The sequence below is a fragment of the Macaca nemestrina genome, chromosome 3 (genome assembly GCF_043159975.1).
Source record: "Macaca nemestrina isolate mMacNem1 chromosome 3, mMacNem.hap1, whole genome shotgun sequence".
NCBI classification, from domain to species: Eukaryota; Metazoa; Chordata; class Mammalia; order Primates; family Cercopithecidae; genus Macaca; species Macaca nemestrina.
Window position 1 is genome coordinate 133,366,356 of NC_092127.1, and position 17,640 is coordinate 133,383,995.

Consider the following 17,640-nt stretch of genomic DNA (forward strand, 5'->3'; position numbering starts at 1 on the left):
CGCCACCATAACAGACGAATTTTTTTGTATTTTTAGTAGAGATGAAGTTGCACCATGTACCCAGGCTGGTCTCGAACTTCTGACCTCAGGTGATCCACCTCAGCCTCCCAAAGTGCTGGGATTACAGGTGTGAGCCACCGCACCTAGCCTTAAATACATATATTTTAAATTTTCATTATTTTATTCCCACACTACAGTGTTGTAACTAGGTGTTTTTATAATGAATGTTTTGAAAAAAGTAATTAAGTTACAGTCATCAAAATTTAGTAATTCAGAAGAACAATGGACTCAGAGCTTTCACAATAAGGCATTATATTAATTAGTATCAATACATTTCTACATTTATTAAAATAAGTTTAACACAAAGGCTTAAATTGACTGTTTTCAAATATGACATTTCCCAAGTGCCATACAACGTAAAATAAACAGCTCAAGAAAACCATTATTTTAAAATTATAATAAATCTATATACTATACTGAAAAAGAATATCAACACTTCTCAAGTGGTATCTTCCTTTTTTTTTTTTTTTTTTTTTTTCCTTTTTCTTTGAGATGCTTTCTCCCTCTGTTGCCCAGGCTGGAGTGCAGTGGTGCGATTTCAGCTCACTGCAACCTCCACCTCCTGGGTTCAAGCAATTTTCCTGCCTCAACCTCCTGAGTAGCTGGGACTACAGGTGCGTGCCAACACACTCGGCTAATTGTTGTATTTTTAGTGGAGATGGGGTTTCACCATGTTGACCCGGCTAGTTTTGAATTCCTGGCCTCAAGTGATCTGTCCACCTTAGCCTCCCAAAGTGCCGGGATTATAGGTGCGAGCCACCACACCTGGCCTGATTCACAGCTCTTTTTTTTTTTTTTTTTTTTTTTTTTTGAGACGGAGTCTCGCTCTGTAGCCCAGGCTGGAGTGCAGTGGCCGGATCTCGGCTCACTGCAAGCTCCGCCTCCCGGGTTCACGCCATTCTCCTGCCTCAGCCTCCCGAGTAGCTGGGACTACAGGCGCCCGCCACCTCGCCCGGCTAGTTTTTTGTATTTCTTAGTAGAGACGGGGTTTCACCGTGTTATCCAGGATGGTCTCGATCTCCTGACCTCGTGATCCACCCGTCTCGGCCTCCCAAAGTGCTGGGATTACAGGCTTGAGCCACCGCGCCCGGCCGATTCACAGCTCTTAAGAAGCTTATACTGTACTAAAAATATATTCTTGTCCATAACATTGATCTTTAAAAAGTTTTTAAATGTATTTTTAAGTATCCTTAAGATCACCAAAGGATTTTTTTTTTCTTTTTTGAGATGGGGTCTCGCACTGTCACCCGAGCTGGAGTGTAGCGGCGCTATCTCAGCTCACTGCAACTTCTGCCTCCCCAGGTTCAAGCGATTCTCCTGCCTCAGTCTTACAGGCGTGAGCCACCGCGCACAGCCTACCAAGGGATTTTTTAAAAACCAAACATGGATAACTAAAAATAAAATGCAGATAAAGTTGAAAAGCACCTCCTGCTTTATTTCACAAGAAAATTAATAGAGCTTGATTCTTAATTATAGTGCTTGGATTGTTGTCACTTTAAAACAGTATAGGAAGATGCTCTGTGCATTCTCAAGAAGGAGCAACATGTTTAGGCTTGTTTTTATAATCTTGGCTTCCTTAAATGTGTATAGCAGCTGAATCAGCCCTTTATGTCACTAAAGCTAATGCAGAACTGTGATTATATTATTGATTCAAAAGCTAAAAGCATTAAGAAACTAGGAACTTGGAGTACCATCGACCTTTAAAGAAAAAGTTCATAAATAGCCTTGTCTATCAATTTTAAGAACTCATATTTCAGTTGATTTTCTGTATTAATTTTACTGCCATTTAATTAATTACATAAAACATAAATAGAACTCTTTTTAAAAATAGAGGCACAGTAATCTCTTCAGCAGCACATATACTAAAATTGGAATGATACAGATATTAACATGGTTCCTATACTAGGATGATACACAAATTCGAAAAGTGTTCTATATTTTTACAAAAAACTTTTAAAAAATAGAGGCACAAAAATCCGATGCACTGAATGATTAACAGCATGTCATTGTTTCTGTACCTGTAGGTATCTTGACTAATAAGAAAGGAGAAAGCTGGCAATTCAGACTAGATAATATTTCATATTTTAATTTGGTGACTTCCTTGGTTGATTATTGGCCTTTCTCAAGAATGATCTGTGAGGACTCTGCTCTCATTTCTTCTACCTGCAGTGGTTTTTTTTTTTTTTTTTTTTTTTTTTGAGACAGAGTCTCGCTCTGTCGCCCGGGCTGGAGTGCAGTGGCCGGATCTCAGCTCACTGCAAGCTCCGCCTCCCGGGTTCACGCCATTCTCCTGCCTCAGCCTCCCGAGTAGCTGGGACTACAGGCGCCCACCACCGCGCCCGGCTAATTTTTTTTTTGTATTTTTTAGTAGAGACGGGGTTTCACCGTGTTAACCAGGATGGTCTCGATCTCCTGACCTCGTGATCCGCCCGTCTCGGCCTCCCAAAGTGCTGGGATTACAGGCTTGAGCCACCGCGCCCGGCCCCTGCAGTGGTTAAGTGTAGATTCTTGTCAAATTCTTTACCAAAACATTGCAAAACATCTCTGTGAAGGAACCTGATGAGAATATAATGTTATTTTGGAATTTCTGCATGTAAAAACAAGATAAAGGATCCAGTTAAGGGTGAATGTTAAAATCATATAATACATCCAATTTTTCAGTTTTTCTTTTTTTTTAAATTATACTTTAAGTTCTGGGATACATGTGCAGAACGTGCAGGTTTGTCACATAGGTATACATGTTCCATGGTGGTTTGCTGCACTCATTAACCCATCAGCTACATTAGGTATTTCTTGTAATGCTTCCCCTCCCCTTACCCCCACCCCCGAACAGGCCCCCGTGTGTGATGTTCCCCTACCTGTGTCCATGTGTTCTCATTGTTCAACTCCCACTTAAGAGTGAGAACATGTGGTGTTTGCTTTTTCTGTTCCTGTGTTAGTTTGCTGAGAATCATGGCTTCCAGCCATCCATGTACCTGCAAAGGACACAAACTCACTCTTTTTTATGGCTGCATAATTCCAAGGTGTATATGTGCCACATTTTCTTTATCCAGTCTATCATTGATGGGCATTTGGATTGGTTCCAAGTCTTTGCTATTGTAAATAGTGCTGCAATAAACATACGTGTGCATGTGTCTTTATAGTAGAATGATTTATAGCCCTTTGGGTATATCCCGTTAATGGGACTGCCGGGTCAAATGCTTTCAGTTTTTCTTATGAAGGTATCATACAGTTAGCAATTCCTAAAAGACAAATATGTCTTCCTATTGAGATTCTCACCTGCACCAAGAGTTAAGGCCCAAACCACCTTAAAAATGCTAAAGATATAATGAAAAGGCTTTTTCCCCCAACTCAGTATGTTTTATTATTGTAACTTAAATGCTATTTTGCCAAAATGATAAAATATCCCTAGTAATAATTATTTTTTAATATGGAACGCTTCACAAATTCGCGGGTCATCCTCGTGCAGGGAAATGTTAATCTTTTCTGTATCGTTCCAATTTTAGTTTATGTGCTGCTGAAGTGAGTACTACTACTAATAATAATTATTATTATTTATTTATTTTTGAGATGAAGTTTTTCTCTTATTGCCCAGAGTGCAGTGGCACAATCTGGGCTCACTGCTACCTCCTCCTTCCGGTTTCAAGCGATTCTCCTGCCTCAGCCTCCCAAGTAGCTGGGATTACAGGCGCCCGCCACCACGCCCAGCTAATTTTTTAAATTTTAAGTAAAGACGGGTTTCACCATGTTGGGCTGGCTGGTCTCGAACTGCTGACCTCGTGATCCACCCGCCTCGGCCTCCCAAAGTGCTGGAATTACACCGCGCCCGGCCTTAAGAATTATTATTTACCCCAATGTTAAGTTGTATTTTAAAGGCTTTATTTCTATTTCTTATTTAGCCCTCACAGTATCTATGAATAATATAATCATTTTACAGAGCTGGACAAATAACTTATTCAAGTAGGTAGTAGGACTGGGATCAACAGGTCAGGGAAATGCCAGAAACCAAAAAGCTAAGACATTTTCTAAGACTGTTGAAGTTATCCTGTAAACGTTTCCTTTTTAAAAGCTTGGAAAAGACTCAGCGAAAAGTAGTATTGCAAGTCTCATGGTAATTGAGAGTAGTAATTTCAAGAGTGATTTACAGAGAATAACAACAGCAATAAAAATGTTTAATTTTCCTTTCAAAGAAGTACAACTTCCTCTACACAAGGAAGGGCTGAACAGAGAAGAGGAAAAAGCAGGTGGGCAAAATGTTACACAACAGTGATTTTTAATTATGAGTCAACATGGCTTCTATGCCAGCATTAAACACAAGGCTAATCAGCTAGGAATTCAGGATAAAGAACCATGAGAGTAACTGGAAATTGTCTTTATTGCCGAAAGAAATGTTTACTTAAGGGAATTACTGGATCAGTAATCATTGATTCGAATACTCAAAGCAACGGTGGCTAATTACTAGCGAGACACGGGCACTGTGAAAGAGAGAACTGTCGACCTGTAATTGACATTTGTCGTATAAATTCTAAGCTGTTTGATTTAAAATGCACTCATGCGCAGCCGCGGCACTAGAAAACCAGTGAGTTAAAGTCAAAGCAAATACAGGATTTCAGTACAGCGCACAAGACGGGAACAAAAGAGGTGGTGAAAGGAAGACACCCACCTTTGGTTTCTCACATAAAGAACTCATTAATCAAAACAGTGAATCAACGGTTGAAATTCCAGTGTGTGAAAGGCAAATGGTACAGTTTAATACCCGGGGGCACGGAGGTGCTTTTTGAAAATTAGCTTTCGCCTCTTCTTCAACCCAGATCTTTGTGCCTTCGTGTTACCGATAAAGTTGGCGGTTACACGACAAAACGCCGCCAGGTATTTCGCCAGGTCTTCCACCTTTCAACCACCAGACACACCTGACCGCCTCAGAGGGCCCAGCGGGGGCGGGTAAGGACGAAGCCTAGGGCCGGAGGGTCGGGAGGGAGTCAGCCCCGCCGGAGGGAAGCGGAAGGTGAGGAGTGGGAGGAGGAGGACGCTGCCCCCTAGGGGAGCCGAGTCACAAGCTGGGGGCCGGGACGGGAGGGGCTGGAGGAGGCGGCCGGTAGCGAGGCCGCGCCGTCGGGCGGGGCGGTCCCTCCAGCTGGCTCGGACCCTGGCGGGGCGGGCTGTGGGCCGAGCGGAGCCCAGGCGCCAGCCCGTGGCTGAGGAGAAAGGTGGCGGTGGCGGTGGCGCGGACGGGACGGGGCGGCGGCTTCTCGCCCTGACCTTCTGCTCCCCTGCCCAGGCCCGGGCGCGAATCGGAGGCGGCGGCGAAGGAAGGAGTGAGCATGGCTGAGACCCCGCCGCCGCCCACCGCAGGTGCCGAAAGTTGCAGCGAGGAGCCGGCGAGGGGCGGGGAGTGGCGGCCCGAGGAGCTGCGCCGCGCTCCCGCCGGGGGCACGGACCGAGAGGGCGAGGTGGGGCCGCCGCCGGCCTCCCCCGCCGGGCAGTCGGAGCCCGACTCGCCGGTGGCCGCCCCCTTCTTCCTGCTCTACCCCGGCGATGGAGGCGCCGGCTTCGGAGTGCGCCCGCCGCCGCAGCAGCAGCGCTCCTGGAGGACCCCGCCGTCCCCCGGCTCCCCGCTGCCCTTCCTGCTGCTGAGCTACCCGAGCGGCGGCGGCGGCGGCGGCGGTAGCGGCAAGCACCGTGAGTGGCGGAGGGGCATGGGGACGCCCGCGGGGAAGGGGGCATTCGGATGGGGAGGGCCGTCCCGGCCTCCGCGGAGCTCCGCCTCCGGCAGGGTGACCCGAGCCGGGCAGCCGGGAGGCAGGGGCTCTAGGGGCGGCCCTCGGGAAGCTGTTGTCCCGAGGCGCCCGGTGAGGAGGCAGCGGGACGACCGCGATTCGGCCGCCGGATTCTACCTCCGCGTCTCCCCAGGCCGCGACTCCTGCCTGGCCTGGTCTCTCTCCCCTCTCCGGCTGGGCGCTGGTCTTTGCCGGCCTCCCACGTGCTTGGGCGGGGGCAAGAAGCGGCCCGCCTGCCCCTCTCCACCCGGGGCGCCCTGGCCCTGGCGCTGGCCCTGCCCCGGGTCCCGGGCTGGGAACCTTCCCCGAAGGAGTCGAGGAGGGGGCGGCGCCCGGAGACCCGGTGGTCCCTCTGCCCCTCCTTCTTCGGGCTCCCGGCGCCGCGGCAGCTGAGTAGGTGTGGTTGCTGTGCCGCCGCCGCCAGTGCGGCCTTAGTAATACTAGTAACTAATTTTTTACGAGCGTTCCTTCTGTGCCGGTAAATATGACAGATCCGTCCCCCGGAGTGGAAAGAGGAATCGGAGCGGTGCACGAGAAGACAGGAAGGGAATGTGTGGCTTTGGAAGGATACCTCCCAGGGTTATTTCGGTGATCGGGAAGAGGCCTCCACTTTTAAAGCCCCTGACACATGGCGAGCGCTCTGAATACAGCTGACCCACACTCCTTGCTGTATTTTTTTTTATTAGTAAACTGTTTACTGCTACTGGCAAATGAGTAGTCCCTAGAGTAGTCAATGAATATAAGGACTCTTAGAGGAGTGTTAAATCTAATTTTAAAATACAAGCTCTTGCAGTATGAAAATGTGGCTGACGATACAAGACATGCTGTAAATGCCAAATACTTTGCTGTATGAGTTCTGAAAAGGGAGAGAGAAACTTGCCTGAAGTGATGAGGGAAGGATCCTTCTCTCCCACCCTACACCCTATCTTTTTAAAGCACAAGTACAAATCTTTTAGCTGCTCTGCACTGCCAAGAAACCTTGACTCACCTTTTCTGCCCCGATCGGTCCCCTAGGAAAATGAAACACTTATTATTTCCTATGTGCATGTGCTGTGATAATCATGGTTAATAAGTTTGTGTGAGCCAAATTGAAAGCCACTTTTTCAGATGAGGAAGCTCGATTTATCCCAAGTAACAGCTTAAGAGAAGGAATGCAGTTGACCCAGATTCCTTTTCTGCTAAACCCATGCTTTTTAATTTAACGAGAGATCCAAAACTGTGATGGTGGATGACAGGTTAACAGTAAGGGTCCATGGGATTCAGCTGGAGGTTGTCCAGTGTTCACGTCTCCTTATTACTTACTGCGTAATAAGTCAGTGGGCAGACGCTGACCATTGACTGTCTTAGTGTAGCCATCGTTCGTATGTTGGAGTGGTTTACACTAATGTGCAGATGGATTGTCAGCTCATGGCAGAAGTGAGTCTTCCTATACAGAGGAGGCAAAGATAAGGATCTTCTCAAGGAGGCTTTGCTTTTGTTTTCTGAGGAATCCTTCTACTTTGTACTTTAAGCACCGCCTCTTTTTTTGTTTGTACTAAAAATGTTCTCTTTCTGTGTAATCTACATTTTAAGCATGCTACTATAGAAAGAAGACTGTCATTTCTCTGTAACAGTTATGGTACGAAGTTTGATGTAGAAGAACTTTTCAACTATTGAACAGTATCAATTGTGGGAATTACCTGAATTTCAGTTGATTGGACTCCCTCGTTGTTAAAGGTTATCTTTATGTTCTTAATTATTGTAGAAAATAACAATATTTTGTTACTATTATCAGTTAATACTGTTGCTTAAGCATGATGAAGATCGGGACCAGAGGACTTAAAGCTAAAGTTTCATGAGCATGATCTCAGTCTCCACCTTATGATACTAGCGAATGTATGGTGTTTTTTTTTTTTTTGTTTTTGAGACGGAGTATTGCTCTGTGGCCCAGGAGAAGTGCAGTGGCCAGACCTCGGCTCACTGCAACCTCCTCCTCCCGGATTTAGGCGATTCTTCTGCCTCAGCCTCCTGAGTAGCTGGGATTACAGGCACCCACAACGATGCCCAGCTAATTTTTGTATTTTTAGTAGAGACGAGGTTTCACCGTGTTGGCCAGGCTGTTTTCGAACTCCTGACCTCAAATGATCCACTCGCTTCGGCCTCCCAAAGTGCTGGGATTACAGGGGTGAGCCACCATGCCCAGCCAGTATGGTGTTTTTTGATAGCACGTAAGTTATAATATTTCCTCATGGTCTTTATTTTTGAAATAGTTTGTTGATGTGTATGTGTTCAGAAAAGTTACTGGGAATGTGTACGTGTCCTACTTCCTCTGCTTTTAAAGATTAGTCACTGAGAACATCTCATATTAGCGAAAAAAAAATCACTGTTACATGTTTTATTTAAATATAAAATTGATTCAAAATAGTTTTTGCTTTGGACTGAGTTTTTGTTTTTACCTGTTATTTTTATATGTACTTCAGACCGTAAGCATACTTACAGAAAGGAACACTCTAGATATGAATAAAAAGTTCCTTGTTACCCTGCAAAGTCCATGTAATACTGCTTTCTATAATGTAACTGGATACCAGAACTTTGATTCTCTTGACTACTCATTTAAGAAATTGGAGACCAGGCAAGGTGCTGGTGGCTCACACCTGTATTCCCAGCCCTTTGGGAGATTAAGGCGGAGGATCACTTGAGTCCAGAAGTTCAGGGCTGCAGTAAGCTATGATTGCACCATTGCATTCCTGCCTGAGCAACAGAACGAAACCCTGTTTTTAAAAAAAATAAAAATAAAATACATGAAAACTAGAGACCAAACAGTTTTTGTTTTTTATTTTGTGTTTTTGAGACAGTCTCACTCTGTGCTCAGGCTAGAGTGGCTAGAGTGCAGTGGTGCAATCTGGGCTGACTGCCACCTCTTCCTCCCAGGTTCAAGAGATTCTCCTGCCTCAGCCTCCCAAGTAGTTGGGATTACAGGTGCACACCACCACCCCAGCTATTTTTTTTGTATTTTAGTAGAGACCATGTTGGCCAGGCTGCTGTCAAACTCCTAGACTCAAGTGATCCACCTTCCTCGGCCTCACAAGTGATGGGATTACAGGTGTAAGCCACCACACCTGGCCCCAAACAGTTTTTAAAGGACTTCTTAATTACGAGAATGGTACATGGACTCAACCTCAGTGCCTAGTGAATATTACGATAACTGGGGTCTGCCTCTTTAGCAACCCAATTTTTAACTCTCAGTAATGTGTTCACCAAAAGTATATAAAATATAATAGCTTTGAAAGACTGTGTATTAAGATAGTATTATCTTTTTATTTTAGAAATATTGAGTGTACTTAGAGGTTTTAAAAATTAAATTTTACATAAGAGTTCAGAAGTTCTGTTTTTAAATAACAGTGCTGAAGAATAGCAAAAATGTGTGCGACTTGAACAGTGGCTCATGCCTGCAATCCCAGCACTTTGGGAGGCCTAGGCGGGAGTATCACTTGAGCCCAGGAGTTGGAGACCAGCCTGTACAACATAAGCAGACTCTGTCTCTACAAAAAAAAAAAATGTTTTTAATTAAAAATAGCTGGGCATGGTGCCACATGCTTCTGGTGCCAACTACTGAGGAGTCTGAGGTGGGAGGATGGCATGAGCCTGGGAAGTTGAGGATGTAATAAGCTATGATCACACCACTGTATTCCAGTCATGGTAATAGAGTAAGACTGTTTCAAAAAAAAGTTTGTAAATAGAAGGTAGCCTAAACTTTTCAGGGTTTGTCACATGAATTGTTTTGTTGCAAAATCTTGCAGGATATAATATCCATGAAATCAGTATGCTACAATGCAGTGTGAAAGGAGACTTCTGATGTGCCTCGTTGGGGATTATGTCTCTTTCTGAGTCTTTGAGTGCTGGTAATCTGCTAGGTTTTTATACTTCTAACTTTAAATCTCAAAAAACTCTCTACCATGCCTTTTAAAATTTGATTTTATAAAAAGTACAAGTAGTACATGAAACATTTAAACATTGTTTAAATGTTTCATGGTACAAAAGTACAGTTACAAAGTGAACTTTCCTCTTTGTGGCCCTCCAGCACCCTCCCCCCAGTTCCTTAGTGGAGGATGCCCACTTTTGAGTTTGGGGAGTTTTCATCCAGAACTTTTTCAGGCATTTACAGACATGTATGTTTTTATATTTCATGGTGGCTTTATCCTCTTCGTGTATGTATGACCTTCCATGCCAGTTTCTCAGCAACTACAATACGTCAGGAGGATCTGCTTGCATGCCATCGTGTAATACTTTTAATGCTTTCCTTTTCCGTCCTGCCATTAGAGATCATCTTGTGAACGGACAGGATAGACAAAAGATGGCTTCTCTTTAGTGTTGGATGGAAGAGGCACCCTGCTGTTTGCACAGTTACCAGCTTCTATTTAGTTATTCTTTTCTCCTTCCAACTCCCACAACTACGGCAAACACTGTTCAAGGCAATGCTATGCAAATAGCCCACATCCTTGCCCTTGTCTTTTCTCTCCCAGTTAAGGCAGTGTCCAAAAAAGTGTCCCACTCACCGAGTAGCACCTTTCTGTATTTTTAAGTGCTGGTTTGAGATAGGAGGAAGGCTAGAAGAGGAATAGAAGAAAAAGAATCTTGAAAAGGACTGGCAGCGTTACTATGACTACCCACTTCAAAGTTGAGTATACTTAACAGTGAGTGCCATGATTGAGCCCTGGATAGTGAAGAGAATGAGGTACCTAGAAGCCTTTGTCTCTGACAGATGCACTTGAAAAATCCATTGTGTGGGGAAGGAGGTTCGAAATATACATGTAAACCCAGGCATTAGTATTTAAGGGGAGAAAATTTATGCTTGCAGTTTCATTAACATATATACACACACAAGTATACAAATCTGTATATATTATATATATTGCATGCATGCATATATGTATATGTAGATTGTATATGTGTTTGTGTAAAATATATTTTTTTTTAGTTTATCCTCTGTGGCCATTTTTAATAGTACTCTAGAAAACAGTAAAGGCCGGGCATGGTGGCTCACGCCTGTAATCCCATCACTTTGGGAGGCCAAGGCGGGCGGATCACCTGAGGTCAGGAGTTCGAGATCAGCCTGACCAACATGGTGAAACCTCATCTCTACTAAAAATACAAAACTAGGCAGGTGTGTTGCCTCACACCTGTGATCCCAGCTACTCAGGAGGTTGAGGCAGGAGAATCACCTGAACCTGGGAGGCGGAGGTTGCGGTGAGCCGAGGTCGCACCATTGTACTCCAGCCTAGGCAACAAGAGCGAAACTCCGTCTCAAAAAAAAATAAAATAAAATAAAAAAGAAGACAATATACCAGGTCAGGAGTTGAACACATGTTTTTTGTTTTGTTTTATTTATTAAAAAAAAAAAAATTTACGTAAAGAGATTACACGCCTGTAATCCCAGCACTTTGGGAGGCCAAGACAGGTGGATAACTTAAGGTCAGGAGTTCAAGACCAGCCTGGCCAACATGGTGAAACCCCATCTCTACTAAAAATACAAAAAAATTAGCCAGGTGTGGTAGTGCACGCCCATAATCCCAGCTACTGGGGAAGCTGAGGCAGGAGAACCACTTGAACCTGGGAGGCAGAGGCTACAGTGAGCCAAGATCCGCCACTGCACTCTAGCCTGGGCCACAGAGCGAGACTCCGTCTCAAAAAAAAGAAAAAAAAAAAAAAAAAGTATGTCAAAGAAGAGCCAAAGTGAAAATAAACAATTTTTTAAAAAAAGAAACGTGGTCTCACTGTGTTGCCCAGGCTGGTCTTGGACTCCTGGGCTCAGGCGATCTTCCTGCCTCGGCCTTCCAAAGTGCCATGATTACAGACATGAACCACCATGCCCGGCCTCAAATACATGTTAACCAGTTCACCTGCTGTATGCTTCTTTAAACTTTGAAAAGGCAGAAGTACTTTATTGTGTTTTGTAAACATAGAGGCATCTGCCCACGCTGGAACATATGAGGGAAATGGTCAAACTTTCAGAACCCCAAAAGATTGGGCATGGTTACCTTCATACTAGTAGTTTTGGAAACAGCAGAGTGATGTGTGACTTTTTAAAACACAGATTTTCGGTATTTTCAATGTAGATCAGTGTCCCCATTTACCTTTCTGTGATTCATAAATCTGTTAGCCCTCTGCTCTTTTCCAACTGTGTTAAGAAAGTGAAGAACCATTTTCTGATCCATTAAGTGCCTTTTGTCAAATAGTAGATAAAAAGCACCCACCCACACACAAACCTCAGAAATGTAGCATCTTTCCAAGGATGTGTAACTGCCAGAGATCTGGAGTTTAGGTGTTCAGTGTTTTGATGCAACTGGCTCCTTCCACACACAGCTGACATGACCTCAGACCTCCTGAGCTACTGAGGGACAGGTAGCTGGGTCATGCCCCCATTTCCTTCCTCATGACTAAACTCTGCATGCCTTCCTGGTTCTGCCTTTGTGAGCAGGGCTGCCTGAACTCTCACAGTTTTTCTTCCCAGCCAATTCTCCCCTTCTCTTCTGCCGCCACCTTTTTGTTGCACCTGTTCTTCTGGCCTGGCATTATCAAAAAGTCAAATCACCCTTTTTATTGACAGAGCAACAATTTCAGAATATTAGATGTAATATTTGAGTCTTTCTTTGGTTGCTCCCCTTCTGACAGTCGTAGACTCATTCTTTGTAGACAGAGTTTTCTTTTCTCTTCTCATCTTAGTTTCATTCTGTACACTAGAGCGTCCTAAAAGGCTGTTCATTATATAACAAATTTTTTTTTGTAGTTCTGAAACCCAAACAATTACCAATAAAAGATGTGACTGTAAGATGATAATAATACTAGTGGCCACCATTTGTGGGATATTTTTGTGTGCCATGCAGAGCTAGAAACTTCACATGTAATAGTACTTAGCAATTTTTTGAACCGAAGCCAGGGGATGAATTCATATTCCTCAGTAACCTTCAAAGCGCATGTTCTTAATCACTGTATGTTCCCTCACCACCAGGGTCTTAAAGAAGCTGGTTTGAGGGGAGAGCAGTAAAGGTTGCTGGGTAGGAGGGATAGCAGAGGAAAGGTGGCAAAGAAAGCAACTTTGGGGAATAAAACGCAATTATTGGCCTCAAAACATACTCACCTGACTATATTCTGTCTGTATCTTTTCCCTTTTTAAAAAAATTTTTCATAGAAATCTACATGTTAAAGAGGTAGGATTTTATCAAGAAGCTAAGAGAACATATTTTTCTAGTATGGGCTATAGATAGTAAAAAGTATGTAGATAGATGTATGATGATGGAAATGTAGCAGAATAAACTGGATGAAATAATTTTTTTGTTGGCAATATTTTTCAAAATTCCTTAAATAATTAAAAGAACTAACTAAAAAATGGGCTGCCCCTTTATCATTGCACAATAGGCAACCTGTAGGCAACATAAATAAAAGTAGAATCCCATTTTTAATGAATTTTACAGGCCATCACACCTATTACATCTCTACCTAAGCCTTACTAATATTGTAACACACTCCCTACTGTGTGAAGTGGCTCAGGTTATGAGCTGTAAAATTTGTTGTGGGAAGTCAGTAGCACACTGTAAGCATTAAAAAATTGGTTTGAAGTTGTGTGAGAGGAAATTTTGTTTTGTTTTGCTTTTTTGAGACGGAGTTTCGCTTTTGTTGCCCAGTCTGGAGTGCGACGGGGCAATGTTGCCTCACAGCAACCTCCGCTTCCCAGGTTTAGCCGATTCTCCTGCCTCAGTCTCCTGAGTAGCAGGGACTACAGGCATGCACCACCACACCCACCTCATTTTTGTATTTTAGTAGAGATGGGGTTTTGCCATGTTGGCCAGGCTGGTCTTGAATTCCTGACCTCAAGGGATCCGCCCGCCCCAACCTCCCAAAGTGTTGGGATTACAGGTGTGAGCCACCATGCCCGGCCAGGAAATGTTTTTAGAGTTACAAAGCAGTGGTGGTACTTGAGAAGGTAAGTGGCAATATGGCCTTGCCCCCTACTGTATTTGAATAATTGTGAAAAGGTTCATAGTGCCCCTAAAACTTCTCAGGGCTGCTGGCCAAGGTGGTGTTCCTCTCTTTGCAGAGCCTTTTTTATCTGACATGCTCCCTACCAAGCGGACAAGACACTCAGCTATGTCACGGGGAGTGGTGGGGCGGAGGTGGGAAAGTTTGGAAGACAGGTGTGGGAACCTTGTGATGTGTAGGAAAGGAGAGTCTGGCAGGTCAAGACAGCAAAAAGCAGGTAGAAAGCTAAAGTTGTTGCAGCATGTCACCTTAGAGAGTGTGATTCTTCTAACTGCAGAATCTGTTTAGGGACTCTCCACAGGCATTTATCTACTTCTGCTGTCTTTTTCATGAACTTAGAAGATCTGATCACTTGAAGTGAATGCTTGGTAAAATTCTGACCTATCTCTCTTCCTTCCTCAAAATCTGAGAGACCACTGTAACCCTCTGCTCACGTCTCCTTTTTACTTTCCTCTGCCTCTGTCCCATAAACATTTATCCTTACTGATTTTCATTTTATGTGTTGATAGGGTCTTTCCAGAACTCTCAAAGCAGAAGCACTTATTATAGTGCAGTTATGGTGACATTTACTTACTGTTTACTTTGTGCCAAGTGCCATGCTAAGCGTTTAACTCCGAAATAGTTAATATTATTATCCACATTTTGTCAGTGTAGAAGTGGGTACAGAGAAGTAATTTGCCAAGGTTACTCAGCAGCTAAGTGGTAGACCTAGGATTCACTGTGAGCATGCTGACTCCAGAGTCCACATGCTCTGTCACACTCCTTAATTGCCTCCCATAACTGGAATCAGGTTGTAGATTGGAGGCACCTCTTCAGGCAACAGCCCTCTAGTTCCATATGCTACTCACTGATGCCCTGTTTACTAAAAATGAGTAAATTAATGAAACTCAAGAGTCACCAATCTGATAGAAAAAATAGTTGTATATGTAAACTATGCTGAATAGGTCAATTTATGACAGACATTAAGACTTTCCTGAACACCTAAAATTTTCAGTTTCTTGCCAATTGCCTTGTTATTTCTTCTGTATCCCTAGCATGTGGGAGATGCCCTGTACATGTTGAATGAATGAATCTGTTATGTACACATGAATGAAGCCAGTGTTAGAATGACCTGTTTGTTGGGGCATAAATATAGTTTGATTTTATAGAATTTGGGGGTTTTCACAATTGAAGTAAAACATGAGGGTGGAAAAATGCCATTGCAAGGCTATATACATATCTATACCAGCAAGTGTCTATTGAGAGTCCAGTATTTGGTAGGTACTATTTTGAGTAGATATGTAAGAAGTGTGCAAAATGCGTATTTCATTGGTGGAGCTTCAGGTCTTTGTGGAACTAGTTATTTAGTTTCATTTTACAACTGAGTAAATTAGGGCAAGAGGAGGATAAATTTCCCAAGGTCACCTACTAAGTTTTTGATAGCTTTACATCTGTAAATTATTACCTACAGCCACTGAACCATGAAATCAGTTTTACTTTTCAGGGTAGAGGTTATTCTTAATCTTATGCTGGTTAATTTTAACAAGTGAAAAGATGATGCATTATAATACTCCTGGTGGTGTTTGTTTCTAACAAAGTAATGATAGCTCAACTTTTCAGGTATATCATTTTATAGTTATTGTCAACCTTGGTTAATATCTATAAAGTGACACCGAGCCTACCAAATGTGTGAACTTAAAATTGAAGAAGTCTTGAAATCAGAGGTAGACATAATAGATTGTGGTTCTGGGAAAGGAGGTGGGAGGGTGTACTGGAGCATGTGAAATAATCATGATCATTGAGTCGAAGAATCATATAATTTAACAGAAACATCTGGGCTTTCCACTAATGTCATCATGATGATGATTCATCAAAGATACCCTTTCATGGCTGGGTGCGGTGGCTCATGCCTGTAATCCCAGTACTTTGGGAGGCCGAGGCACGTGGATCTCTCAAGGTCAGGAGTTCGAGACCAGCCTGGCCAACATGGCGAAACCCCATCTCTATTAAAAATACAAAAATTAGCCAGGCCTGGTGGTATGTGCCCATAATCCCAGCTACTCGGGAGACTGAGGCAGTGAGGCAGGAGAATCGCTTGAACCCGGGAGGCAGAGGTTGCAGCGAGCTGAGATCGTGCCACTGCACCCTAACCCAGGCAAGAGTAAGACTCTGTCTCCAAAATAAAAAAAAAAAAAAATTTCCCTTTCATGCTAACAGCAACTAGTGAAATAGGGGGGAAATGAGATTTTTATTCTTAAATTATGAAACCGTGATTCAGGAAGCTGCCAAACAGAACTTTGTGAGCTTTACAAATTTAGTTGCACAACTTGACAAATTTTAGGAAGTTTCTATTCTGCATTATGAAAATCAGAAATAACCCAGATGCCCACCAACGTGAAAATGAATCAGAAAGCCGGGCGTGGTGGCTAAGCCTGTAATCCCAGCACTTTGGGAGGCCGAGGCAGGTGGATAATGAGGTCAGGAGATCGAGACCATCCTGGCTAACACGGTGAAACCCCGTCTCTACTAAAAATATAAAAAATTAGCCAGGCATGATGGCTTGCACCTGTAGTCCCAGCTACTTGGGAGGCTGAGGCAGGAGAATTGCTTGAACCCGAGAGGCAGAGGTTGCAGTGAGCCAAGATTGCGCCACTGCACTCCAGCCTGGGCAACAGAGCGAGACTCTATCTCAAAAAAAAGAAAATAAATCAGAATGTGTGTGCGTTTTTTTGTTTTGGAGTTTTTTTGTTTTGTTTTGTTTTGTTTTGTTTGAGATGGAGTCTCTCTCTGTTGCCCAGGCTGGAGTGCAGTGGCATGACCTCTGCCTCCCGGGTTCAAGCGATTCTCCTGCCTCAGTCTCCCGAGTAGCTGGGATTACAGGCGTGTGCCACCATGCCCGGATAATTTTTATATTTTTAATAGAGACGGGGTTTCACCACGTTGGCCAGGGAGTCTCTATCTCCTGACCTTAAGTGATCCACCCACCTCAGCCTCCCAAAGTGCTGGGATTACAGATGTGAACCACTGCGCCCAGCCGAATCAGAAATTTTTTGTACATACGTTGGAACACTACCTTATAATACAGCAGCCAAAAGGACAAACTACATATACATACTACAGTTTGGATCAGCCTTAGAAAATACAGCATTGAAATCCAGGTGCAGTGGCTCATGCTTGTAATCCCAGCACTTTGGGAGGCTGAGGTGGGCAGATCACCTGAGTTCAGGAGTTCGAGACCAGCTGGCCAACATGGTGAAACCCCGTCTCTACTAAAAATACAAAAATTAGCTGGGCATGGTGGTGGGTGCCTGTAATCCCAGCTACTCAGGAGGCTAAGACAGGAGAATTGCTTGAACCTGGGAGAGGACGGGTTGCAGTGAGCCAAGATCACACCACTGCACTCCAGTCTGGACGACAAGAGCAAAACTCTGTCTCAAAAAAAAAAAATACAGCATTGGGTGAAAGGCTTAGAAAGTTTTATAGAGCATGAAACACATTCTATAAGAAAGTTGAAAAAGACTGAAACTAAATATATTGCTTAGACCTTCATATATTTGTAACAATATTTTTGAAATAAGATCATGATTTACACTAAATTCAGAAGGGTTGCCTTGAAATGAGAGGCGGGAGTTTAGAAGCCAGAAGGAGCACATAAGTACATGTGTTGGTCCATTTCTCCAGTTGAGCGAGGGTTTCAGGGATATTGGTTATATTCTTTAAGGATTTAAAATTATACATTGAGTTTGCTATTCTTAAAAAGTGCACAATGCGTCATTTTAGAAAATGATTCCCCCCATCATTTATCTTT

At 43.6% G+C, this 17,640-nt stretch overlaps 1 protein-coding gene and 2 non-coding genes across 13 annotated transcripts in view; 2 read left to right on the forward strand and 1 right to left on the reverse strand.

Annotated features, from left to right (window-relative positions):
- Positions 1 to 1,898: 1,898 nt before the first annotated feature.
- LOC112425848 (U6 spliceosomal RNA) lies at positions 1,899 to 2,002 on the forward strand. Its single transcript, XR_003017004.1, has one exon. It is a non-coding gene; the product is annotated as a U6 spliceosomal RNA (small nuclear RNA).
- A 1,482-nt stretch (positions 2,003 to 3,484) lies between these two features.
- LOC112425845 (U6 spliceosomal RNA) lies at positions 3,485 to 3,590 on the reverse strand. The gene has a single exon (XR_003017001.2). It is a non-coding gene; the product is annotated as a U6 spliceosomal RNA (small nuclear RNA).
- Positions 3,591 to 5,269: 1,679 nt separating this feature from the next.
- Positions 5,270 to 17,640, forward strand: part of LOC105477391 (RUN and FYVE domain containing 3) — a 103,395-nt gene continuing 91,024 nt past the window's right edge. For 4 of the 11 annotated variants that reach the window (XR_011621210.1, XM_071093478.1, XM_071093481.1 and 1 more), the window contains exon 1: positions 5,271 to 5,739. Coding sequence is in view for 8 of the 11 variants with exons in the window: in XM_071093478.1 (XP_070949579.1) it covers positions 5,382 to 5,739 (358 nt within the window). In the remaining 3 variants the exon portion in view is untranslated. Of the gene's footprint in view, positions 5,740 to 17,640 lie in introns of all 11 variants that reach the window. The other 7 variants (XR_011621211.1, XR_011621212.1, XM_071093480.1 and 4 more) reach the window with 4 other exon arrangements.